Below are 26,996 nucleotides of genomic sequence, written 5' to 3'. Positions count from 1 at the left end.
GTTGAATTCAAGAGCTACATCATGTTTTATTGTCTGCTTCTGGCATAGTTTCTACAGCTTTATGCCTTTCCTAACACCAACTACTTTATAGCATATACTGAGTGCTTTTTTTTTTTTTGTGGCACCACATTTGTAGGGTTGTCATGCGGCAGACAAGACTACAAACCCCTAGGAACACAGTCTTATGCTTGGTGATGAGGTGTTAAAGTATGATAGAAAGAGCCAGAGCAGAACAGATTTCTTGCTGCAGTGGAATACATAGTTATTCAAACTTTAGAAGAGTGGGTGTGAGCAGATGGAGCTGGAAAGAGATGAAAATGGTGGTGATGAAGTGTCTGAGTAAGGACACAGAAATTAGGAGTGTGGTTGGATGGAGACTGCAAGAGTTTATGAGGGTGTGAGATACAGGGAATAGGTGAGATGAGGGTAAGCATAAGCAGAATTAAACATCACTATTGATTTATCTAAAGCTTGTCTCAGCTTAACTATCACATGTTCTGACTGTCTCAATTATTATTTATCTATCCATTTCTCTGCCAAAAATACGCCTACAATCCCACCCCATTGCTGCTACCTACCCAAAAGACTATTCCTAGCTTATAATGAATCTAGCTGAGGTTTCCACTCATCATCTCTCTTGCACATAGCAAATGTCAACATGCAACTTTGCTTGCATTTCAATAATCTCACCAGTCTTACCTTTCATTGTGCCAACATTGATCGTAGTGATTCTAAATTTATGGATTTGAAAGGAGGAATGAGAGGATAGTTGGGGAACTGTTGTTAGTACCTGAATAAAATATTTGTGTGAATGCCTCCATGAGGCCCAACATCCTGAGATCAGTCCTCACCATGACAGAAGATTATAAGACTGATTGTCCTTGAGAACTACTTTATGCTAATAATCTTGTTCTTATAGCAGATTCTGTTGAAGAATTAGAAAAGAAAATTCCAGCTATGAAAGTAAAACCTGGAGTCAAAGTATTTTTAAGTTAACTTTGCAAAGATTAAAGTTTCAGTAAGCAAGAAAACAAACAGGACTCTACTCCCATCAGGTAAATGGCTCTGCTCAATATGTAGGAGAGGTGTAGGCAGGAATTCCATACTGTGTATGCAGAGCAAGCTATGGACAAACAACAGGTATAGTGGAATCACAGGAAAGTTAACAGAAAAAATAGTTTTTGTATTTGGGAGAAGCACAGGAGCCATAATTCACAGAAATATTAACAGTCTCTCATTCAGTGTGAAAGACAGATAGCATGATAACTGTTTGAACAGCAATGCTAGTGATGGAAAAATAGTAGTGGAAGTGGTTTGAGGAAAATAAGAAAGAAGATGAACAATAATAATGAGGGAGGCAGGTGAGGTTGATGGTAAGAATGAGCAAGGGGTGTCAATGGAAAATAGCTCAGGGGAGTGAGTGTAATGACTGGCAGTGCAGAAAGTGTTATGATATGATATATAACAACTTCAGCTTTCATTAATATTCAAATATTTGCCAGAACCTTCTGATGCAGATAACGATTTCGCATCACAAATCTCTAAAATGTTGTGTTAATCCATACACATACATTATTATTGGACCTTATAACATACTATACATGGTTATGTCACCTGTCATTCTTTATCCAAAATAGCTGCAAAGATAAAAGTTGATTACATCATACATTTATTTCTTTGAAAATGCAACATTCCATGTAAATACATTCCTTGTGCCTACTTTTGTTTATCTGCCCTTTTTTTTTTTTTTACTTACATACCTGATACCTGCTTGACAAAGGTCATACTAATTACTGACTTCCTACATTAGAGTTACCTGCCTCGGATGAAGGAGTTGGGGTTTAAGTTTCTCTCTCTGTCTGTCTGTCTCTCATCTCTCTCTCTCTCTATTTCTCTCTCTCCTGATATATGTATATATATATATATTTTCGTTTTGCTCCTCTGCATGAGACAGCATCTGTAAACTATATGTCCTGTAGTTTTTTTCCTCTTGAAGTTCAGTGAAACAAAAAATATCCCTTACTTGAAAAGCATGTAAGGATTGACAATAGGCTGAGCATCTGATTGTGAAATGCTGTCCAAAATAAATATCCATCCAATTCATGCCAAAATGGAAAAATAGACATAAAATGAACAAATGTGTAATATACATATAATACTAGTTTTATCCAATCTTTGCAATCAGTACGCCATAACTGTGTCTATTATAAGAGTTGACTGTAAGGATTGATGACAGGAAGAACATCTGGCCATAAAACTGTGTTGCAGAAATGGAACCGTGATGTAAATGTTTAGACTGTCAAAAGTACATGCTTTATCAATGAAAGTAACCTTAAAACATTTGGTGTTGTATACATATACTTATAATACTTGCATATAATACACATATCTCTCTTTCTCTGTCTGTCTGTTTGTCTGTCTCTACACATAGGAGGGGGTTGTGTTTATGTAAGCACACACATATGTTCAAATAGGTATGTAGATAAGTTATAAGACATAGTTCAATATTAAAACTTTTGATGTCATTGTGGTATAACTAATAACATGGTTCTGCAGCAAAGTATTAATTTGTTTACAATACAACAATGGATCAATAGTTAATTAAGGAAAGGTCTATTAATAGCAATTTTGGTCAAGTATCATATATGGTATCGTCATATGTCTTGGCATTCTTTTTTTCAGCTCTATCCTGGATTAATCTTGTCTTTCAGCACTATTGGCTTGATACCACAAGTAGTACATTATATTAACATTTAAACACTACCTTACTTAGTAGCTATGTAGTCATTTAATACATAAGATATATTGTTAGGATCATTGAAAGAGTTAGGTTGGCTTTAGGTCAGATGGTCCTCTGGTCCCTGGAAAGAAAAAATATTTTCTGGTGCTGAGTAATAGTGGACTGCCCAGCCACTTCCTGTTAGCTTCCTATGTGTTCTATAACACCCACCATATACAACAGCACTTAACCTTTCTGTGAGCTCATGTATGTATGAATTATATATATGAGCTTGTGTGTGTGTGTCATATATATATATATATATGTAATCTATATATATATATATATATATATATATATATATATATATATATATGTATATATAGATTACATATATACATTATATATTTATATATGTATATATATATATATATATATATATGTATACGCACACACATGCATATTCTCAAACACATTTGCTTTGTGGTAGCTAAAAGGATGTGACTTTTAACCCCAATATGAAGAGGAAAATGTTAAATAAAAAAACTGTTGTATGGTAAGACAACACAAAATATAATAATTATTAGTATTGAAAATTATAATCTGGGGACAACGTTCGTAACACTTATTAAGGGCAGCATCCTGATAAAAATTTGGCATCCCATGCAATCTCGTTGGTATATATTTACTGGTGTATTTGACATGGTCCTATTACTAGCTGGCACTCAATGCTGCTAGTTTCTACACTCACCGCTGAATCCATTATTTCTCCACCCCCAGGGATAGCGGTTTCTACTACTGCCACTAGTATCCCTGACACTAAGAGTGAGTAATACAATCATATGCTATCAGTTCTCTGTCTCTGTCTCCCTCTTCTTTACTCCCCCCCACTTCTCTCTGTATCTCTTACTCTCTTCTTTGTCTCTTACTTTCATCTTTTCTATCTTTATTTTTGTTTTTTTTTACAGCTTCTTTCCTTCTCATTACAAACGTTTTTCTATCTTCCTTCTATTCTCTTTCTTTCTCTCTTCTATCTTAGTTTTCTATCTACTTTTGCTTTTTACTCTCTCTCTCTCTCTCTCTCTCTCTCTCTCTCTCTCTCTTCCCTCTTACTCTTCTTCATCTTTCTCTCACTTAGTTTATGTCTATTTCTTAAAATTGTTTCCTTGTTTTGTTATTGTTTTGTCCTGTGGATTGCATTTCTTTCTTTAAATTGTGTATTTCTGCATTCGATAAATAATCAATTTTTTAAAATTCTGATATAATTTATTTCTATTTCTTTAATTTTCCCTCTGTCACTCTCTTTCTCATTTTGTTTCACACTTCTTTTACCTCTCCAACAATTTATACACATATTTCATTTTGTCAGAATACCAACTAAAATACAATATATTCAAAAATTTTATTGATCTCTAATTCAAGGATCTTTACTTAGCACTTGAAGACAACCGTAGGAAGCATTTCAGTTTTACATTCAGCAGTAAAACAATATAATCAAGTACAAAGGTTTTTCAGTTACTTAATCTAAGTGTCTGAAATGTGATTATTGTTGGAAATCAGCACTTCAAGCTTACATAAAATCTCTTGGGTTTGGTGTAATTTACACATTTTATTAATCTAAAGTTATTTGTGTATTAATTTACACCTAAATATACAAAGTTATGTTGATTGAAATCCATAACTTCTACATTGTGCTCCAGATAAGATGCCAATGTTGTGTGATTCAAATCTAGCCCAAATCCTTAGATACGTCTGATAATGAACTTAATGATTACTTCAAATTATTCACTTAAATATCTGCAGGCCATAAGTTGTTTGAGCAGAACTAATAAGACAACTCAAAAGTAACAAACTATGAATTGATTCAATATTGTACCTAAATAAAACACATCATTAAGCAACACAGATATATTTGCTACATCATTAAAACACCATTCATTTCAAATCTTTAATCACATTCTCACAAATAAATAATTTAAAACTCTTCAATACTTAGTTGTGTAATTCTTTGTGAGGGTTTGTTTCAGTTAGTCCATCTGATGCCACTGCATGTTCAGTCACTAAGCCTATACATACATACATATATATATATAAATATATATATGTGTGTGTGAGAAAGTTGGTATGTGAAAGCACGTGGTTGGATGTATAAAAGATAATAAGAGTGAAAAAACTACAGAAGGCTTGTGTTACATGGTTAAAGTATATATTTAAATTATGTCAGAAAAATGTTAGAAAAATGTTATAAAATCTTTTTGGTATATAAACATTGTATTTTGAGAAATAACCGGTTTCGTGTTGTCTTTTCAAATTTCTCTACTTGTGTCGTAACATGTTCGTTCCAGTCTGAAAAAGAAGAGTTCTAGATAGGGGGAGGTAATTAGGGATTTCTTGCGGTATAGGGGAGATAATCGAAATTTAGGAGTTGCTAGAATTTGATTAATTTACCATGGTTTTGTTCTATATTTTTTTCCTTTTTTTTTCAGTGGGGTGTTGAATTTCCTTATTTAAATGTGTTAGCAATGGTTAAGTTTGGGTTTGTATTTTTGAATGAAAAAGGTTTCCTTATTTAATCTAATCTGTGTTGGTGTTTTAATGGCACATTGATAAAAAGGAAAGATTATAAATTGCTACCACATTCCTTTTTATCAATGTGCCATTAAAACACCAACACAGATTAGATTAAATAAGGAAACCTTTTTCATTCAAAAATACAAACCCAAACTTAACCATTGCTAACACATTTAAATAAGAAAATTCAACACCCCACTGAGAAAAAAGGGAAAAAAATATAGAACAAAACCATGGTAAATTAATCAAATTCTACCACCTCCTAGATTTCGATTATCTCCCCTATACCGCAAGAAATCCCTAATTACCTCCCCCTATCTAGAACTCTTCTTTTTCAGACTGGAACGAACACGTTACAATGAAGTAGAGAAATTTGAAAAGACAACACGAAACCGGTTATTTCTCAAAATACAATGTTTATATACCAAAAAGATTTTAACATTTTTCTGACATAATTTAAATATATACTTTAACCATGTAACACAAGCCTTCTGTAGTTTTTTCACTCTTATTATCTTTTATATATATATATATAGAGAGAGAGAGATAGATAGATAGATAGATAGATAGATAGATAGATAGATAGATAGATAGATATATGGAAAAGGTATAGATAATTCTATTTGTTTTCATTTTATGTATTTTTTTGTCTTGATTCTGTTATGCCCTTCTCAATAGTAAAGTAACATTGCAATAGCAGTGACCCTAAAAATGTATATCATAATTTAAGAAAATTTAGTAGTTCACATATTTTGATTTTTTTCCCCTTTCCAAAATTTTAATATCATCAAATTATACTGAAGGAAGATTCTCTAATCTCTCACACAATATAACAAGTATTAAATTTATGGTTAAATAGTTAATGTTTTTTGAAGGGAGCATCCAGCTAGTCAAAATTTAGCGTATTTCAGGCTACCGTAAATATTCATGTGTCTGTGCATAAGTGAGACAATGTAGGATCTGTCAGGCTAGGTGAACTCAATACACACTGGAACAAAGAGAATAGAAAGATTATTTTGGATGCAATGCTCAGCAGGTGATTTATTCCTACTTAAAGAATTTAACAATTTTGGAAATTGATTGAATCAATTTTGATCCTAAAATGAATTGAGTTTGCAATTTGGTTTCTAAATGTAGTTATTTTATTTAATGTAAATTATTAATGCCTACATCATAACAACCATTTATCTCTTCTGTCATAAGAAATATATATTCTGACTGAAAAATGCAATAAAAAAAAAGTATTTGACTTTTTATGACCAATTTGTCAAATTCTAATATAGTTGTATTTGCCTATGATAAAATAATATATATTTTATAAATTAAATTCAACCTCAGTTGAAACTCTTAGAAGTAAGGTTTCAACCCTATCTAAAATATGGATATGTTTCCTGAAGTACAGGCTTGCAAGTCCCTAATTGTTATTTTATATTGTATTCAATATTCTAAATCAAAATTTGGTGAGCACATCCTTTCTTTCATTTTTTTTTTTTTTTTTTGCCTAATTTCATTAGTCTCTCGCTAACAATAAATGTAAAAATTCTTGGTTCATATTTGGGGGATTTACTTTATATAATTTTGAATCCATTAGTTCACTCACCAACGAATCTCATCAATTCTTCAACTAACTTGAGCATATCATGAACAAACAAAATATTTCTCTTTAAAATTCTGTTCATGTTTCCTTTTTCTGTTTTCCTTTCACTTCTCTTCTTTCAGTTATCGTCACTATTAATATTGAAGTCATTTAAGTTAATGATATCTAATTCTCAACACTAGGTCCTACTACAGCTGTTAAACCACATTATCAATTTGAAGTACATCGGAATCAGCATTCCTTGATATATATATATATATATATATATATATATATATATATATATATATATATACATACATACATACATACATACATACATACATACATACATACATACATACACACACAATATTTTATGGTCAGCCTGAATACATATCAGTACTTAAGGTTTCATGTTGACTTGAAATCATGTTGCTATCTTCAGTCTGAAAATTATGATTGAAGCTAAGATGGTAGACAAGTTCATATTTTGATTTGAGGAGCATAAGTCTCACATAGAGAAAATACATATGAATTTTTGCCTCAGTATGCTAAAGTGTGATAATTCTCAAGACAGCAGGTACTAATCTACAAGAGTTAGGGAAGTGATTCTCCTTTCTGGGTAAACAATCATATGTATATGAATATGCCTATTGCATACATGATATATGGTTACCCTTAGTTTTATATGTATTTTTCCTATATTCTCCCAAGTTTTTTTGTGTGTATCAAAGCATATGTTCGTTAACTCAGAAAGGAGAATCACCCCTCTTATAGTAGATTTACATTTGTTATTATTTGTTGCTTTGAGAATTATTTTCCTTTCAACAGTATTAAAACCTGCTGAGACATGCTTCATGTATTTCATCTATGTCATATTTATACTTTATACCATTACGCCATCTTTAGTCAGAATTCATAACCCAAAGGTTGTGACATCCTTTCATTCTAGTATGAAGCCTTGGATAGTGATACAAATTCTTGCTGACCATAAATAAATATTGTACTGTATCTCTGGGGTTGTGTACTCTTTCTTCTGTTTGTTAATACTAATGTGTGTGTGTGTGTGTATGTATGCACACACACACACACAGACATATACACACATATTTATATATTATATGTTGGTGTTTTCATGCAAAATGCACATCTCTGTTAAAAGTGTGTAGAGTTGATTATAATTATGCATTGATAAACCAGATTATTTTCTCATACCTAAATATTTTGTGTAGTTGATGTTCATATTCATCAGTATCTGAAATAATATTTCAGGCTCACCAATTATTGCAGTCAGATAGAGGAAAATAATCCAGTTTACCATTACATTATTGAGTGTGTATATCTATATACACATATTCATATATATTTCTGTGTGTATGTGCATATATATATATATATATATATATATATATATATATGTATATGGCTTTATTTATGTGTATGTGTGTAGACTTACATACATGTACATGAATTTTTTAAAGCGTTAGCACAAACACAAGAGATCAATATATGCCTATAATTGAAATATACAGTCTGGAATTGTATCTTTGTGTAGTACTAGAATTTTTCACTTAAAATTGGATTTCAAATATTCACCTTGCTCAGAAATAAGCTATAGTTATCAATAGCATACATGCACACACACATATACACATACACATATATGTTAACTGTTAACATTAGAAAAAAATGTTAATTACTGAAGAAATACTGAATCAGTTGGTAATTCTGGTAAAATGATTTACAATTTTTATTTTCATTTTGTTTTATTTATTTTTCTTTCTGTATTTAGTTACAACTTCTTATTGTTTGGTGTCCTTGTATCTCTTTGTTAAAGAAAATATTTGTTTTTTGTTTAGTCTTCAAAAGAAAATAAGGAATTGTCAAGTTGTGTTTTCTTTGTGATTTGCATGGAATTATATATAAAACTTATCCTTTGCACATGTGAACTATTTCCAGTTATTTCAATCAGCTGCCTAGTTTAACAATTATATTTGCTTACAATTTACATGTTTTTAGGTACTTTATCTTAGATTACAAAATTTTAAGGAAGATATTTACCAGAAGTATTACAAATCTGATAAATATAGTCCTGCAATGTTTCTTACATTATGAATCACAGTAATCATTACCTCCACATGCTATAGTTTACTCTTTAAATGCTTTGGATACAAATATAATGAAAATGTACAATAAGAATGATTAGGTGAAGAGAAAGATAATGTAAAACTATTTGAGTGTTTGCTATTCTAGTAGTATTTCCATTCAAACAGTTTCCAGTTAATTCAATAACTTTAAGCAATAAAATTGCAGATATAGGCAGTGAATTGGCAAAGCTATTCAGATAAAATACCTTGCAGTGTATATTCAAGCTTTATGTGCTCAAAGTTCAAATCCTGCCATTGTCATATCTTTCATCCTTTTGGAATCAATAAATAAAGTACCAGTCCAAGACAGTGGATTGGTGAAATTGTTAGAATGTTTGACTATTTACTTTACAATGCTTGTTCTGGCTTTGTGCCATATGAGTCCAAATCTCACCACCACTGGAAGAAAACAAAAACAGGTCTTTCAGTTCTAACAGAAGACGGTAATAGACTGAAGAGGTCTTTAAATAAGTGCTCAAGTATTTCAGTTTATTGCCTCTATTGACAAAATACATTTGCTTGGAAGAGGGAATGCAAGTGAACTTTCAAATTCTGTGTATTCTCCACCCCCATCTCTCTCTTTAGAATTTAGATCTATATTATTATGTTGTATAAGTTTATATTTCATACTAGCTTCCTGCAATTCTTTTAACGAAGGAAGTCTTGTACATGAAATCAGATTCAGTATTGTATAAGGAAATAGAGCAGCGAAGCACCTTGTGGTGGTCTTAAAACTATAATACTTTACCTGTTGCATTGAAATCATATCAAACTCAACTTTACCTTTCATCTCTTCAAAGTCAATAAAACAAGTACCCGTAATACACTGAAGTCAACTGATCCTCCTCCTCTCCTCCAGAAATATGTGATCTTGAGTCAAAGTTAGATATTTTTAAAGGAGAAAACAATCTAACTTTAAATAATATAAAATGAAAGTTTGCTGTATTAAACAACATATTATAGAATCAATGAATTAGGCCTTCTTTATAGATTGTTTTCTTCACTTTACTAGTGAACAGAAAAACAATGATTTTTATAGGAAGTTTACTGTAAGTTAGTGGTTAAGTCATAACAATTCCAGTAATTCTATTTTAAATGACAGCAAATGTACACAGATATTATTATAATTTTTTAATATATCGAATCCAATGTCATAGCCAAAAGGTAACATTGCTAGTATTCCTGATTTGGTTGTTTATTTTAGAAGTATAGTTATTAGAACAATTTTTTTTTATAGATCTAAATTATAGAGTTGCCTTACTACTGCACAAAATATCAGTTAAATAGGTGTCATTTATGATATTGCTCACATTTATTGATCTTGAGATATCATTTTGCAAATCAATAGTATATATCACTTTTAAAGAACACCTATACTTCAAGATTATCTATCTCCAATGAAGAGCATTGTCAATTTTCAATTGTTGCACGCATTGCTGGAGTATGTAAGAAAGGAAATAAATTAAATGCAGCTGATATATTTCAGAATAGTAAATGTATCTTAAATCATATAATATATTCACTTCTTTGGAATCAGATTTGAAAAATTACTGTAAATATTCACAGATGTGATAGTCTGGAATATAGAATCATTTGCAGAGGGTAGTTGTAGAACATGTAATTATGTTTCAGTGACTATATTCGTCTTTCTTGCCATACAAAGATATGTGTAAATGAAGGATGAACCAGTTACCAGGTTTGTGTGTGTATGTGTAATATATGTAAATAGATATATTTGGAAAATATATATATTTATAATTAATGTGTGTATTTGTTTTAATTCTGTTATATTTTGTATTTTTTGTCTTCGTTTATAATTTCAATCTTGTTTCATGTTCATGTTATCTCAGTACCAAATGTAGTCAGGTCTGTTGCTGTTATTATTGTCATTGTTGTTGCTGTTGTTGTCATTGGTCATTTATGTTGTCTGATTATTTCTGCTAGTTTGGCAGATTGATCTGTTCATAACAGATTTACATAATTGTTCTATCATTATTCTTTAATGTAGACCTATGTCTGATATTCACTAGTCTTCTATTCTGTTACTTCATTCTCTTGTTTTTAATATTGCTTGATATGATTTAGAAACAACTTGTTAATATGTTATCAATTGAATAAAACATAGTTATGGATTTACAAAAGACAATTTTCACAATCCTAGAATCTAGATAAATTCAACCTTTTTAGTTTATTTAATGTAGTTAATAACTGTAATATTTAGGAAAAAAACTATGACATTTATACATATATAATTTTTTTGTACCACATTATTATTATTATTTTTATCATCATCATCATTATTATTATTATTATTATTACCATCATCGTCAATAGATACAAAATAAACTTTCTTTTGATTTTAATTTATTTTCATGCTAGTGAATAATAAGACTGGAAAGAATGGAAAGAATTCTTGTCCAAAATGTGGAACTATCACCCAAAATCACTAATTCCTTTAGCTATATGGCTGACAAAACACTTTGTTATTTCTTCTTTAAGTTGTACTTTGTATGCAAACCTGTTCTGTGTTTCACTATTTATGTTACTCAACTATGATATATGTCTATTTCTGTCCTATTGAAATCTGTCATATATGAAGATAGTTTGTTTATTGTATTAGTGCAAAAACATATAAGTGCTCAATACACTCTACACTATGTAGTGAAAGTGTGTGGAGTGTGAAAACAATTTTATGTGTAATGTTGGAGATTTTAATCCTTTCCTGAGTTTCACACAGCTAGTCTTTCATGGGAAGTAACTGTGATTATGTGTAGACAATTAGAAAAAGAAGGTGGCTGCATCTACGGCACTGTTTAATGTGGTGTTATGTTGACAGTTGAATTGTGTTCAGACTTGTGATATATCCCTGAAATTGAGTTAATCAAATTAAAGAATTGTTTGTTTTCTTACATACCTTTCTTTGTTCTATTTGTATAGACGAGTGCAGTCTAATGTTGATCATTTTATGTTTCCTGCTGGCAAAATGTAGGAAACCATTATCATTATTAGAAAGTTCTGAAGATGATTATAATATTGGCTTCTAACAGTAGGAACAAAACCACACATTGCTGAGGAAGAGTTAAGGTGATTAAATTGACCCCTTTACTGATATTTTATCAATCCAGAAGGATGAAAAATAAAGTTGATATTGGCAAGATTTGAACCTAAAACATAAAAGTGTTCTGACAAACTTGACAATTCACTGCCAATTTTTAATGACTAATATTAATTAGTTAGAGAGTATTTCAATATGTGGTAAAAGAAAAATATTGATAGGTAACTTATTTGTAAGTACAATCAACAATTCCATATCACTTCTCTTTCTTAAATTGCCCAAATCCCTAAATACATTTGTTGGTTTACTTCTTCCTGTATCTTCCGAGCATATTTTATAAGCAAGCACAGTTTGTATATCATGGAATGGTTGAAACAACACCAGCTGTCTTCCTTTCTTAACTTCTATTGATTATCAGAGCTTGTGTCCGTGCAAGGTGTGTTGTGTGAAACCTGCACATGGATTAAAATCTCCATTACATTACATGAGTGCACTCAGATATACACGCTCATATATATTTATAGAAAGCAGCAAATTACATTTTCCTCCTATTCTTTATTTAACATTATATCTTAAACTAGTTTCTCTTAACAAATTTACATTGACTTACTTATTTGGGTCACATTATTAATAAAAGAAATTATTATTGTTATTATTAGTTGTATGTAGGATACAATTTGCTGCTGCTGCTAGTTCTGATGCTTAAAGGTATAGGATTTTATTATATGTATAAACGTATGTATAGAGGCAACTATAAGTACATGCACACATTACAGATGCACACACACATATGTATATGTGTGTGTTTGTGTGTGTATACATATATATGTATATAATGTATGTTTATGTGCATGCACACATATATGTATTGTGTAATGTATTTTCTGATATTTCAATACAAACTGCTTAACTAAGATAGAATTATCCCTTGATATTATTCTCAAAATAAATTTCTCAACTAAAACATCCTGTCCTGTGACTTTGGGTTGTGTCTTCATTGGGGTCATTTAGTAAATATTCCTGATATTTAGTTATCTGTTTATACTTAGTGTTTTTATTCTCACTTCAATTTTATAAGGGGTCCTGAACACTTGTATCCACACATAAACACCCATATACACACTAAGTTATGGTAACAGTATTATATCCATTACTGCATGTATATGATTATACTTGCAAATATATTAATAACTAAATTAAACTGATACACATACAATACAGCTTTTGGCAAATTTCTATTTTTAATATTTTTACATTTCTAAACTTCATGTAGTATGACTTCATATAAATAAGAAATATGACAACTAAATGTGAACAGTTGTCACAAAATGAATGTGTCAATGAGTGAATGAGTTTTAATATCTAAGAACCATTTCAACTAATTTCAATGTTTTATATATAATTCTATTTAAAACTACTATTTTCCAGTAGTTGTAGACTGGAGAACATTTCTCAGCATCACTGGCCTATTTTTTGTCTACAATGGACTTTTGTTTTCATCTAATATTGATATAATTTTGTTGACCTTTTAGACGTACATTCACAGATCTGACGAGATATTTCAAAATATGGTCTAAAGTGTAGAATATCTGTTGTTCATGCTAATTCTAGAACAATTTGGCTTTTATGAAACAGTTCCCTTAAAAATATGAAGGAAAACAAAAAAGTATATTTCATCTAGATAATTCTTGTGTTCTCCCTCTAATACATACACTAATGTACACTCTTTCATGCACTCATGCACACACATCCTGATTGAAAATCAAATGAGTATCAGCTCTATTCGTTTTTTCCTAGCTTGCAGAATTAGTTTCCATTAATTTTAGTATTCCTCTCCTCTGACAGTTGGAAAATTTTTTATTGTCCATATTGTAGTTTGAATGATAAAATGGAATATTTTCCAGTAAAACATGCATTAAAGAACATCACCGAGAGATTTTTCCTTACTTCCAATTAATATATTTCACTCTTTTCCAAAGGATAGAAATGAGTGATGACTAAGGAAAATTTAGAAAAATTTTGTTGCTTGGAATCCAACAATTTTTCTCTTTCTCAGTAATAGAAAATTGCATATATGAGTAAAGATAGAAGAAATTACATTGACCTTGAAAAGCTTGCTCTAATATATTAAAGTGTTCAGAAATTTGGTTGAAGTACTTTAAGAATTTCTAGCACACAATTCACATAAAGGTTAAGCTTAATCAAGATATAATTTTCATATTCACTGCATAGCATTATCATTATAGAACTTAGAAAATTTAAAAAATAATAATTCCCTTAGTCATCAGAAATTTCATAAAAGAAAAATCAGTAGTTCAGTAGCATTAATCTTGTTATCTTACAGTGAATTATAATATTAGCTCACATGGCATACAAGACTTATGTTTTCTCTAGTGACATTTGGAGTCAAGACTAAGAGATATCATAGAAGATAGCATTAATGATGCAGTTGGGATATCTGACAGTTGTCCTGTTTTCATCTGTCTAAACACACAATAGTTATTTTAATAAAAGTGTAAATACTGAGGATCATAATGGAGAAAAAAAGAAGCTGTGTAATATTTGTTTTTCCTTTCTCAAGTGCATTAATATTATAATGGAAATGAAATGCCTGTTTTGCTTGGAGCTTAACTGGAATCTCTGTTACTCAAAACAAGCAATGTCATTTTTTCCTTCTTCCTAAACTAAGAATTACGTTAACTGACAGTTTATAAAATTATTATCACATTATGGTTAAAAAATTCTGTTTGAAAATGAAAAGACTCACTTATAGCTGCCTTTATAATCACTCTAATGATTCTGGTATAAATTTCATGTAAAACTTCAGTGTCTAATTTATGTGTAGTTCCATAAACCACGTTGGCATAGCTACATAACACACATCACAGATAAATGCACAAAAGAAAGGAAGTATTTTACAGGCACAAAATAGTTCTATATGACTGTTTTGCGTGTAACAAGAACAATCTCAATTTTTTATAATAGTTACTTCCCCTTTCCTCTCAAAAGATTACTTAACACTAAATTCATAAGTTAGTTAATTTAAAATGTAAAAATAAATTGGTGCTGAAGGAATATTCAGTTACTGCAAAAGTGTTGGCTGTTCAATCATATCAAAAACGTTTTAGTTTCAAAAGCCTTTATTCAGTCAGAGATTCCTGCAACATGCTGTAAACTATTTCAGTATATTTCATAAGATTTCTAATAGCACAATAGTTATATCCTGCTTGTCTTTCTGAGCGAGTGCATGTATGTGTTTGATATATATATGTGTGTGTGTGTATATATATATATATATAGAGATAGAGAGATTATGACTTTTCCAATTTTCTAGTCACTGAAACAATATATTACAACCTATTTACTGAGCTAGTATGAAAGTGGTTGAGTTTTCTAGTTACATGTATAACCTTAATGTGATTCTCAGAGATAATCAATGTAACAGTATGTGACAAAGTTTCACCTTGTGATATACAGATACAGTACATCTTAGAGGCTTCCATGTGTGTGTATGTGTATTCATATATAGCTTACGCATACACATGCAAACTTGCACATATTTACATATATATATATACATGTGCATGGCTCTGTGAATTGTAAATAGAGTAAAAATGTGTTGAGTCTGATTCACATTCTGTCACTGCCATTGCAGTGCCTGCAGTGGACAATACCAATGGTTAATACTGTGAAATCTCAAATGTTTCAGTTAATCTGTCCCAGAAGAGGTATCATGTATTTCAGATATAATAAATGGTAGCACTTTTTAAATTAACAACAGCTTTTATTAATCTGCAGTGTTGTATTTTACTCTGAGCATAGGCCTAGATAAGCCAAAGAACAACATTTGCACTCAGAATGTGTTTGATAATTGATGTGAAAATTATTATTACTTTAAAAACATAGTGTACTGGTTAAAATAAACTTCTATGTAATTATATATATTATACATACATGTATGTATGTATAATACTTATATATGTGTGTGTGTGTGTATGTATGATATTTATTTGTATGTATAATATAATAAAGTTTTTCTATTGTGATAACATAATAAATACCTACCAAGCTACCAAATTTTTTCTATAGTTTGTAACATGAAAGGAAATTGCAAGCTAGGAGAGAAGAGAATTAGAGTTATTAATACACCTTCAAATGATTGAGTGAAATTTCTTTCTGTTGTTTTTTTTTTCTCTTTTTTTTTTCCAAATAAAATGGGAAGAACATCTCCACATATAACTTGTAAGAGTTCTCCACTTATTTTACCATTCCACCACCATCACTGTAAATAAGTAATTAAAATGTTCCCTAGAAACATTAGTGATAAGCTGAGCTTCCATTCGGTTGCTCTTTTCACATGATTTGTGTTTGGTGGTTGCTTTATGAAATGATCTTCTCTTTCTTTGGTTTACAAAAGAAAATAGTTCCATTACTCACTTCTAGCTCCATGTTAATCTCTAACCAAGTGTTTTACAGCTATATTGTTTTAGAATGACATTACAACGGTGATTATTCTGCTTTTTGGACCATTTCCCTGCAGCAAAGCTCTGCAGTGTGCTGTTGCTATTTCACATCAAATAAATCTTTTTCAGGTTTAAAATTATTACAAAAGAGCTGAATAAGCAAATATATTCTGAATCCGAATGTAAGCTTGTCGATGTTCATTTTGTTTATAATAAACTTAGTTCCTCAAGTAAAGCTATTTTTTTTCCCTCTTGCAGTCTTAGTTATAAACCAACTATTGTATTTTTTCTTAAATTTAAAATTGTATCTTAGATTAAAGATATTTTTGGAATGTATAATTGTATGTTCTTCAATAATAGCAAAGAACATTTACACTCATAGGCTTATAGACTCACCATGTCATGAATTTTGATATAATTTTTCTCATAGAAAGTTGAAGTCCAGCTTATGCTGTACTGTTTAGACTCAAATTCTGATTAAGGAAGGAACTATTGTTAAGGTTTCTCAGCTGCTTTGGTTTCAATATTTTTAACCAGCTTACAGAACCGTTTTTATCTAATTGGATTTATAAAAATACATAGAATTAGAGTATTGCACGTATACGATTTCAAATATCAAAAATTATGCTTTAGATATTAGTGATTAAAAATAAAATATATTCAAATTTCAAGAAGAAAATTTTCCAAATAAATTTTTATATAACTTTTTAACATCGCAAGTCTTACATCGGACTGAAATAAAAAGAAATTTCACTTTCACTGAAATTGGTTTATTTGGCCAGTACACAACGGAGAGCAGTTTGGTCAGTTCAACTATACTCATGGAAACAGTTTTATCTTTTAATTTTTATTTAATATTTCTGTTTTAATATTTTACTACATAGTAATTTGTTTTATTCTTTTGTTACATTGTTCTAAATGTACAACCTAATTCAGAAGGAAAAAGAACCATTTATCCCTATCCCCCCATCTCTCTCTTTCTCTTCTATGTCACCCTCTTGTCTCTTGCTTTCCAAATTAATATGTTTATATTTATATTTAACAATATTGTTTAAGTGTATTTTAGATATTTCACTCAAAATTTCAAATACACTATTTTACATATCAACTCATTCAACTGATGGAAATAAGCTATTTTTATAGCAACTATAAGTTAAAGTATCCTTTCTTATTGAATGTACAGATCTTTGTATGCATAATATAGCTTCAAAAGGTAGTCAAAAGGTAACTGACAAAACTGAATGCAATTTATTCCAGTTAAGTTGTTTAACACTTACAAGTGATAGGGTAACTATCTCTTGTATATTTTCCCACCAAAACGTTTGAACTCACCAATACATGTTCAGATAGTTATTACTTATATAGTGAATCCATTGCCTGATAGATTATAAGTTAAATGTCTTTACCAAATGATATTCCATAGCTTCAGTAACAATTTAGAAACTAAATTCATTGGCTAATAAACTGTATTGCTGTAGACATATTTTAAGAAACCAAGGAAAAGAATTACGTGAACAAAACATTCGAGCGAGGTCGTTGCCAGTGCCACTGGACTGACTCTTGTGCAGGTGGCACGTAAAAAGCACCATTTGAGCGTGGCCATTGCCAGTACCACTGGACTGGCCCTCGTGCTGGTGGCACGTAAAAGCACCCACTACACTCTCAGAGTGGTTGGCATTAGGAAGGGCATCCAGCTGTAGAAACTCTGCCAAATCAGATTGGAGTCTGGTGCAGCCATCTGGTTTGCCAGTCCTCAGTCAAATCGTCCAACCCATGCATGGAAAGCAGACATTAAACAATGATGATGAATGTTCAATTTTCATTTTTGACAGTTTTCTTCAAAATATAATAGATTCACTTCAACATTGAATCACATGTTTTACACCTATTTAAGTTAGTCACATATCTTGGGTTTAACCTTTATCATGAATCATAATACGTATATTCACTCCTGAACAAGACTCTTTATTCTACATTATGTCTGGTTTATAGATTAAGTACCAGTATCAAATTACAAGTTTGTCATGCTGTAAAATAGTTTTAACAATTAAAAGCATTTCAAACAATTGAAATTTGCTCAACCTGTGCTGTATTCATTTATAAATATAAAATTGCAGGATGATGAAGAAAAATAGTAAAAGATAAACCATTAATTGCAGAGGATATTTTTGCATAAGTTTCTTCATTACTAAAAGATAATAAATTTTAAAAGTTCTAAGTTACTTTCTTTGAGCATTCATATATGTTCAATGCGCTAATTTCTCAGCTATAAACCTTTAAATCAGCTTAGAGTTAGACAAAGTATAATTGACAAGTTCTCAAATCCTTCATATAACTTTGGTCGCAATTGATGTTCAGTATATTTAGACACTAAAATTTTCTTCATATCCACTGGGCACACTAGCCAATAAAAAGGTGACTTGAAATCAAATCAGTAAGCAAAAATTAATTAATGTAGGGAAAGTTAAATTCAAATTACGACAAACGTAAACAAACAAAGTTTGCTTTTAGAAGCGTTGAAATGTCTTAGAAAGTTAAAGAAGTGATTTTTAAATTCTCACTTGCAGGATAATGCTAATAATATAGCTTGAACAGGATAAGCTACCCCTATTTTGCAGAAAAAAGTGTAGGTGGTTAACTGTAGGGAAATTTGTATTTTAAAGTATTCAATACTTTAAGTTTGTCATGCTGTAAAATAGTTTTAACAATTAAAAGCATTTCAAACAATTGAAATTTGCTCAACCTGTGCTGTATTCATTTATAAATATAAAATTGCAGGATGATGAAGAAAAATAGTAAAAGATAATAAATGCAAGTAATTTTTTAATCTAACTCAACTAAGCAACACATTTTTTATTCTTTCAAAATCTGTTTCTGTACAACACTTAATTATAAAATTTGTCCGAATAATGAAACTTAATGCAAAGTATACTTAGATAAACAGTTTCTAATTCTGTATAGGATGGAGTATTTTGGTTTGATAGCATACAAATGATATATTTTTTATTCCCACTTGTAAGGTTTATACTCCTCCCTTATTTATCCGAAGTATTATGTCACTGAAAAAAATCCTTTGTGCATAAAATCAGGAAAGTCAGCATATTAAAAAACTGTGCATTCTTTCTTGTTCTTCTTTTTTCCTTCTGAGTTTGGTTTCATTTTAATTAATAACTAAGTACTTGTTAGTCTGAGTTGTACTAATAATTTTCATTAAGTTTATAAGTTTCTTGTGCAAAAAAAAATACATGTTAGTTCCTTATGCTAACAACTAAGTCATTGTAAAATAACTGTGTCTGTTAGTCAAATGTACACTGGTGACTGCTATCATTTTCAGGCCCTGACAATGACAATGATGGTACCGATGATTCTGATAATAGCCGTAAGCTGACTTCTTAAATAATCTTGTTATCATTTAAGTTTTCTTTTTCTTTCAAATATGTCCTTTTGTATTTGTGTTTATTAATTGTTAATTATTTCTTAATTTGCTTGGCAATTCATTCTCCTTTTTTCCTCCCTCATTTATTTATTTTATAAACCTTAAGCTCTCAATGCATAAATGGCAGGACCTTATGGTTTGGCTAAAACTGTTAGATATTTTGCTTAATTAATTTCAAAATAAACACTCTTTGTAACCAATCTTCTTGATTTCAATTTTGAGTTTTGACATACATTTAAGAAATGAAGGATCCTGAAGCATCTATGTTTATTTTTATTTATTTTTAAATTTGGTTAAATTATCTTAGAAATATTATATTCATTTTAACCAGTAGAGTTGCTAGTAGTGTGTATTTGTAACTTCAATCCTGGCTTACAAAAGTGTCCTGTAAGTAAAAGCCAGGTACTTAAAAATAATTAGAGAATGGAGCAATTAAATAAAGTGGAAATGAAAACAAAAAATATTAATTCTTTCCATGCTGCTGCTATCTCTTCTTAGGGCCAAAGAATTATTGTAAAATTGCCAGAATAGATACTTTTCAATATCAGGTTCAGTATTTCATTTGATGAGACTTCTCTTTATATATATCCATATATAAATGTGTGTGTGTGTGGCGAGAAGCTCGCTTCCTAACCTTATCGTCCTTGGTTGAGTTTCATTATGTGGCACCTTGGGCACATAAGACTTTTCTTAAATTTGGGCAGTTATTCAAGTAGAAAGTTTTGGACTTGGCATTTAAAGCTTTAGTTTATTAGAGATCTTTTACTAATTTTTGTTAGGGATTTCTTACTAACTTTTGAAGAATCCTAAAGGCAGTTCTTATTCAATCAAGAACCACACATGACTTTTAAAAAGTTGCATTCAAACTACTTTGAATTAATGTAATACTTTTAAAAGCTAAACTCATTTGTTCTATAAGCTATCAACTCTTGTTTTGTTACCCATTTAGTTTAGTTTATGCTGCCGCAGTTTTTCATTATCATCATTCAATACACATGTATGTGTATACAGATGCACATATTTCCATACGAAGTATCATAATACAGTTTTCAGTTATACTAACTATAAAAAATTACATATTCTGCAAGAACTTCATTTCGAAGGGTGTTACAAATTTTTGTCAGCTTTTCAAAAAATGTTTTTTTTAGAGAAGAATGCAGAAGTTATGATTTCTTTACTTCTGCTGTAAGTTTACTTTGCTCAGCATGTATAATAATATTAATTGTTTATGAAATGTTTGGATGTAATAAACAAATAATCTAAGTCAACTTCTTTAAGTTTAACAAAATGCTAAGATGATGTTTAACCTAAGGTCAATTGAACAGACATTCCAACCATGACCATCGTTTTTAGGAGTGTGTAGGACTACATTATCTCATGCTTTTTTTTCTTTATTTGGGACAGTAGGGTGAAATATGTGGGAGATTTGACTGTTAATTATAGCAGTTCAAGCAGCCATGTAATGGTTCCTTTGGTGACTTAAAATGCATGGTAAGGTAAAAAATAGACATTTTGCTACTTTTAACCATCAGTAATACAGTTGGTTTGGACAAGGTGGAAGAACAACAATGTCAATATGAAGAATTTACATGAGTTTAACAAGAAATGGATTAATACATGTGCCTAATTATCCAAAATGGAGTGACACAATGAAATTGCCACTACAATAATTGAAGAACAGAAATATTAGATTAAATTATTGATGTTGGAATTCAAAAAATTGCTCAGTTTGTAGTAAAATTGAAAGACATATCTAATACCAAGATATATTAAAGAATGTAGAAACTTTTCTGATTTAATAATGTCATTGATGCATTGAAATATAGGAAGCTCTTGACTGATCAGCTTCTTAACATCAATATGCAAGAATGCCACCTTCACTACTGAAAGATGCACAATTTCTGGAGGAGAAGTAAAAAGATTCTGAGATGAAAGACACAGATATAAAGATCATTTACTAATCAGAGAAGTCCTAGTGGGAGATGCAAAGTTATTTACTTGGACAATACAGATGCTATTTATCAATAAAGAAATCATCAAACGCTACAAGTCTATCTCAGTGTCCACTTTCATTGCTGTTTAACTATAGATCAGAGTTTAAGACCTCATTATTGAATGTGTCCTCTCCCCTCCTATTTATTTTATTAAGAAAGTGAAGTGTGATTCTAGGTCAGTGTGACCACTATTTCTTGCAAGTTAAGAAACAATGTATTTGCTTACCAGTATTGTAATGAAATTAATTTACTTTCTTACCCACTATGCTCTTAATTTCATTATTGGATTTTCTAGCAGTTAGGGTACAGTATGGTATACTCTTATAAACCCCATGAAATACTTTTAACTATATATTAGGTCATTTTTTGATGAATGTCCAAATTTAATCAGGTAGAATTTTTAATGCAAGACAATGAAATCATAAAAATAGATAAAACAGGGTATCTAATCTGGCATTCTATTTGCAATACATACATCACATTTTGTTTACTCTATACTACACACAAGATTTGACACCTACATAACAGTCATCTGACTATTATTAAGAAAACAAGAGTTCCTACCATTTGTGCAAACATTCCTTTGTGCTTGTTGACTGTGCAGAAATTGTAATTACAGTTTTGCCTTCTCATATTTTCGAATGTTTGATTATGCAGTGTTTTGCAGGAGCCTTCCTCTTCCTTCTTTGATGTTTTTTGTTTCCTTTGCAGATAATTGATTTGGCTTCTGGTGTTAACACATCTTTTCTTTGCCCAAGTTCTGCTTATTCTATTTTAAATTCAGCTTATCTTTTAATGTAATGTTTTGTTTCAGTCTTCATAATTATCATTATTATTATTATTATTATTATTATTATTATTGTTATTGTTGTTGTTGTTGTTTTTGTTGTTGTTGTTGTTGTTGCTGCTGCTGTCCTTCATTTAAGCTGGTGATTTTCAATTTTGTGTTAAATTTTCATTATATTCTGTTCTAACTGTTGTACTTTTTGTTTGTGTTATTATTATTGTTGTTGCGGTGTTTACTGTAATTCTGTGACACTTTCATCATTTAATTGAAAATATAACGTACCCCATTTTGGGACTGTTTCACCTACACTGTTAATGGCCACAGAAAAGGCATGAATGTCTCACCATCTACATAAATCATTACTGTAACTGTCAATGTTTTTGTTGGTATTTTGTGTGTCAGATGTTCCTCTGTTTATAATTATAATTAGTATCGTCTTTGTTGTTGTTTTGATGTTTTTTTCCATTTTTATTATTTAAAAAATCATTACTAGTATTAGAAAGAAATCACCTATCATACTTGTATTTATGCATTTCATCCTTGTATTGTTCTCAACATCCTGGTCTCTTGTGACCATTAAAAGAAACTATTATTATCATCATTATTTTGTCATTCCAAAGCTATTACATGCTAAGTTAATTAGAATTTGGATGTTATCTTGAGGTTTAATCACAAATCCCAGATTTCAAGGATCTTTCTTAGGATTTTTGCAGAGAACAGGATTGCACTTTTCTCCTTTTCTTTATTATTATTACTTTAATTATTATTATTATTATTATTATTATTATTATTATTATTCAGCTTGACTCAAGTTTGTTCTTATTCCTGGTAGAATTTATGTAGGTACCTTTAATCTTAGATATTCACAAGCTTTCTATAATTTTTCAAGTGCTCATAGCCCTTCAGATAATCTTCCTGTCCCTTTGAGGCAAACATTTTGTAGAAGCTCTGCAAAACATTCTATACCAATCTCCTTTCTGTGCTATGTAAATATTTTATCTAATTTCTCTTCCTTCCCTCCCTTTTTATTTTTTCCTATTATGTAAGACCCCCACATAAATTGTAACTTGTCCGTCTATTGTCCCTCTCATCAGGTGCCTCTGTGGCAAATATATAAAGTCATCATCATCACCATCATTACTGTTATTATTAAGGTTGTGAGCTGGCAGAATTGTTAGCAATTCAGGTGAGTTCAAATTCCGCCAAGGTCAACTTAGCCTTTCATCCTTTGGAGTCAATGTAATAAGTTACACTCTGGGGTTGATGTACTCAACTTATCCCCTCCCCCAAAATTTCAGGCCTTGTGCCTATAGTAGAAAGGATTATAATTATTATTGTTATTATTATTATTATTATTATTATTATGCTATTTTTTGTGTTCTTGAAGATCAGTGAATTTTCTGCTGGTGACTTTGTAACCATTTCAAATTAGAACTGTTATTGTCATAATTGTTTCATGTTTCCCAATATTGTTTCATTTCTGAAATCCTGATTGCAAATGACAGCTGGACATTTGCTAATTAATAACTTTTTTACTATTATTTCCTTTTGTGTATTTGTCTCAGTGTCTGTGTGATTATGATGGGTTATTTGATTTATCATATGTTATTATTTATAAGTAACTATCAAAATTTTCTTTGTTCCAGCACACTAGAGAAGGTTGTCTTTATCATACAAGATAGTAGAGTCTGTTTATCTGTGTATATTTATCTGTGTGCATGCATGCATGCATACCAGAGAAGAGACTGGAAATATGGTCAAAGCTATTTATTTCTAGTTCATGATTATATTATTATGAATAGAGTAATTTGCGTATGACTTTGTGTTTTAATGTTTTTTATCTGCACTAGATAGTTTAGATAGAAAATTGAAATATGTGTCTCTTCTTGTTGAATGTGTTCAGTTATTAATTTCAAGAGAGAAGGTAGTGTACAGAAGAGGTGGATTTGTGCAGGAAGCCTTCACCCTTTTCTCTATCCAAGAGTTTTTAACCCATTATATTACATGCTATTATCTATAGTTGTATCCACTTTGAGACTCACACTTAAAATGATTTAGTGTTCATATTCTTTGTTTGTATCATTCTAAATTCACTGAGACTGGTTTAAAGTTGTTTAAAGATTAGTTCAAATAGGTTTTTAAATTTTATAGATTAGAGTCAAAGGCTTGTAATTACAAAATTCTCATTTTGGATAAAAGAAATAAAAGCCAGAAAGTAAAGAAAGTCATAATTTCTTTTAACAAAATAATTCATTTTCTGTCTTCCATATATTTTTATTTTTATTCTAGTTTCAGCATTACCAGTGCCAGCCATTGGTGGCATTGTTGGTGGCTTGGCTTTCCTACTTATTGCTGTCATTCTCGCCATTATAGCTGTCATCATAAGCAAGAGAAAACAGAAAAAAAAAGCCAAAAAATATGGTAAGATATTTGCCCAGTATTGTGTGCTGCAAGAAATCTTACAAGTTTAAAATAAATATTATGAGAACTATTTGTAAGAAAAAAACAATTTAAAATTCAAGTTGTCTTACAAACTCTGCATTATATGTAAATATATGTGCACATGAGGTCTGTCTGTGTGTATGTGTATGTTCATTCATAGATGTGCTCAAACATTGATATTTCATTTTCTGATTATGATAATCCATTACAAATTGTGTTTACAAATAACTATATGTGCACACGATAAATGCCCTTAGGATTTAAATTTATACCTGTCATACAGGTATAAATAATAGTTTGTACACTTATTTACATCAGATTCTACATATTTTCATTACAAAAATAGCAATTAAACTTACAAGCAAACATACTATACACTCTTGCAAAGATATATATATACATATATATATATATATATAGGAGAAGAAAATGGATATAATAGCAATGGGAAACTCATGGTTTTTGCTGGTATGTCTTTAATTAAATAGATAACGAAGGAGGAAGAAGCAGAGATGAGGGTAGCATTAACGATCATTTCAATTTACTGGTTTAAGTAAATCTCTTCAGAATGCGAATATAGATAGATGCAGCGGTTGGGATGCGAAAATAATTGATACATATGTGATGGTAATGTAAACAAATTGGTAATTCTTGCATTAAATTTTTGTTTTTGCGCTGGTAAATTCACTGGGTAGAGGTTTGTTTGTGGTAAATTGGTCAGTTTTGTTGGGTAATTAGGGCAGGGTGAGTAATATTTAGGTGCGGGTTTCCTAATTTAATTAAGCACATTTTTTCGCACATGTGTTTCTTCTATATAACCTAAACTCCAGTTTACCAACCAAACCACTAGTGTACAACCTTACAAAAGGCTGTTCCTATCCAGCTAATAGTCTAGGAGCAACTCTGGATTTAATTATCCCATAGAGGTATTAAACCCCTCTAACTGATACCTGCACAACATATATATATATATATCTATATGATTGAAATTTACAGAAAGACAAAAGACAAAGACAGGTGTATAAATAACAAACAGGTGTATTAGTTTGACACTCAGGAAGGTGAGAAAGACTTCTACATTTCAAGCCTACGATTTTCAACAGAATGGAACACAAGGAAATAAACAGAGAGAATTTTAAAAAACTTGTAGATTTAGTGGAAATGACATGAAATCAGAGTGTCATTGCCAAGTCTAATGTCTCAGAAGTGCTCCGTGAACCAGTCAGTTAAGCAGCGTCCCATTTGACTGATGTACAGAGAAGGGCAGAAAGAGCAGGAGATGCAGTAAATGACATTGCTAGAAGTGCAGGTAAAGGAGTCTGTGATATGATAGGGACGATGATGGGTGCCTGTGAGGATGATGGCGTTGGAGGGGTAGGGGCATGGGCAGGAGCAGGGGAACAAGCCAGGTTTGAGGTGGGGTTAAGGAAGAAACTGTGGACCAGTTGAGAAGGGAAATAAGAAATCAGTTTAGTGACTTAAATCAAACTTCACCATTATTATTTTTAAAATAATTTAAGGCGGTAAACTGGCAGAACTGTTAGTATGCCAGACAAAACATTTAATGGCATTTCAGCCTTCTTTATGCTCTAAGTTCAAATTCTGCCAAGGTCAGCTTTGCCTTTCATCTTTACCTGGTTGATAAAATAAGTACCAATCAAGTACTGGGATTTATGTAATTGATGTAAAACCCTTAGCCTTGTGCCAACATTCTCTAAGGAGTTTGAAACAGTTACTGCTTGTTTGATTGCTGCTTTGTTTTTGTAATCAGATACCTCAATCGATGGGGAATTCAGTCTGTTA

At 30.6% G+C, this 26,996-nt stretch overlaps 1 protein-coding gene across 24 annotated transcripts in view; it reads left to right on the top strand.

The window, feature by feature from the left end:
* The window catches only part of LOC106876426 (uncharacterized), a 1,215,830-nt gene that overhangs the window by 1,165,362 nt on the left and 23,472 nt on the right, over window positions 1–26,996 (top strand). For 12 of the 24 annotated variants that reach the window (XM_089352111.1, XM_089352104.1, XM_052967878.2 and 9 more), the window contains 3 exons: window positions 3,500–3,544; window positions 19,869–19,913; window positions 25,041–25,172. In XM_089352111.1, the coding sequence (XP_089208237.1) occupies window positions 3,500–3,544; window positions 19,869–19,913; window positions 25,041–25,172 (222 nt within the window). The remainder of the gene's footprint in view (window positions 1–3,499; window positions 3,545–19,868; window positions 19,914–25,040; window positions 25,173–26,996) is intronic. The other 12 variants (XM_089352114.1, XM_089352116.1, XM_089352107.1 and 9 more) reach the window with 2 other exon arrangements.

This window comes from Octopus bimaculoides, chromosome 5 (genome assembly GCF_046866305.1).
Source record: "Octopus bimaculoides isolate indiv1 chromosome 5, ASM4686630v1, whole genome shotgun sequence".
NCBI lineage: Eukaryota > Metazoa > Mollusca > Cephalopoda > Octopoda > Octopodidae > Octopus > Octopus bimaculoides.
Note: the sequence above shows the minus strand (reverse complement) of the source record. Positions and strands in the feature narration are given on the sequence as shown.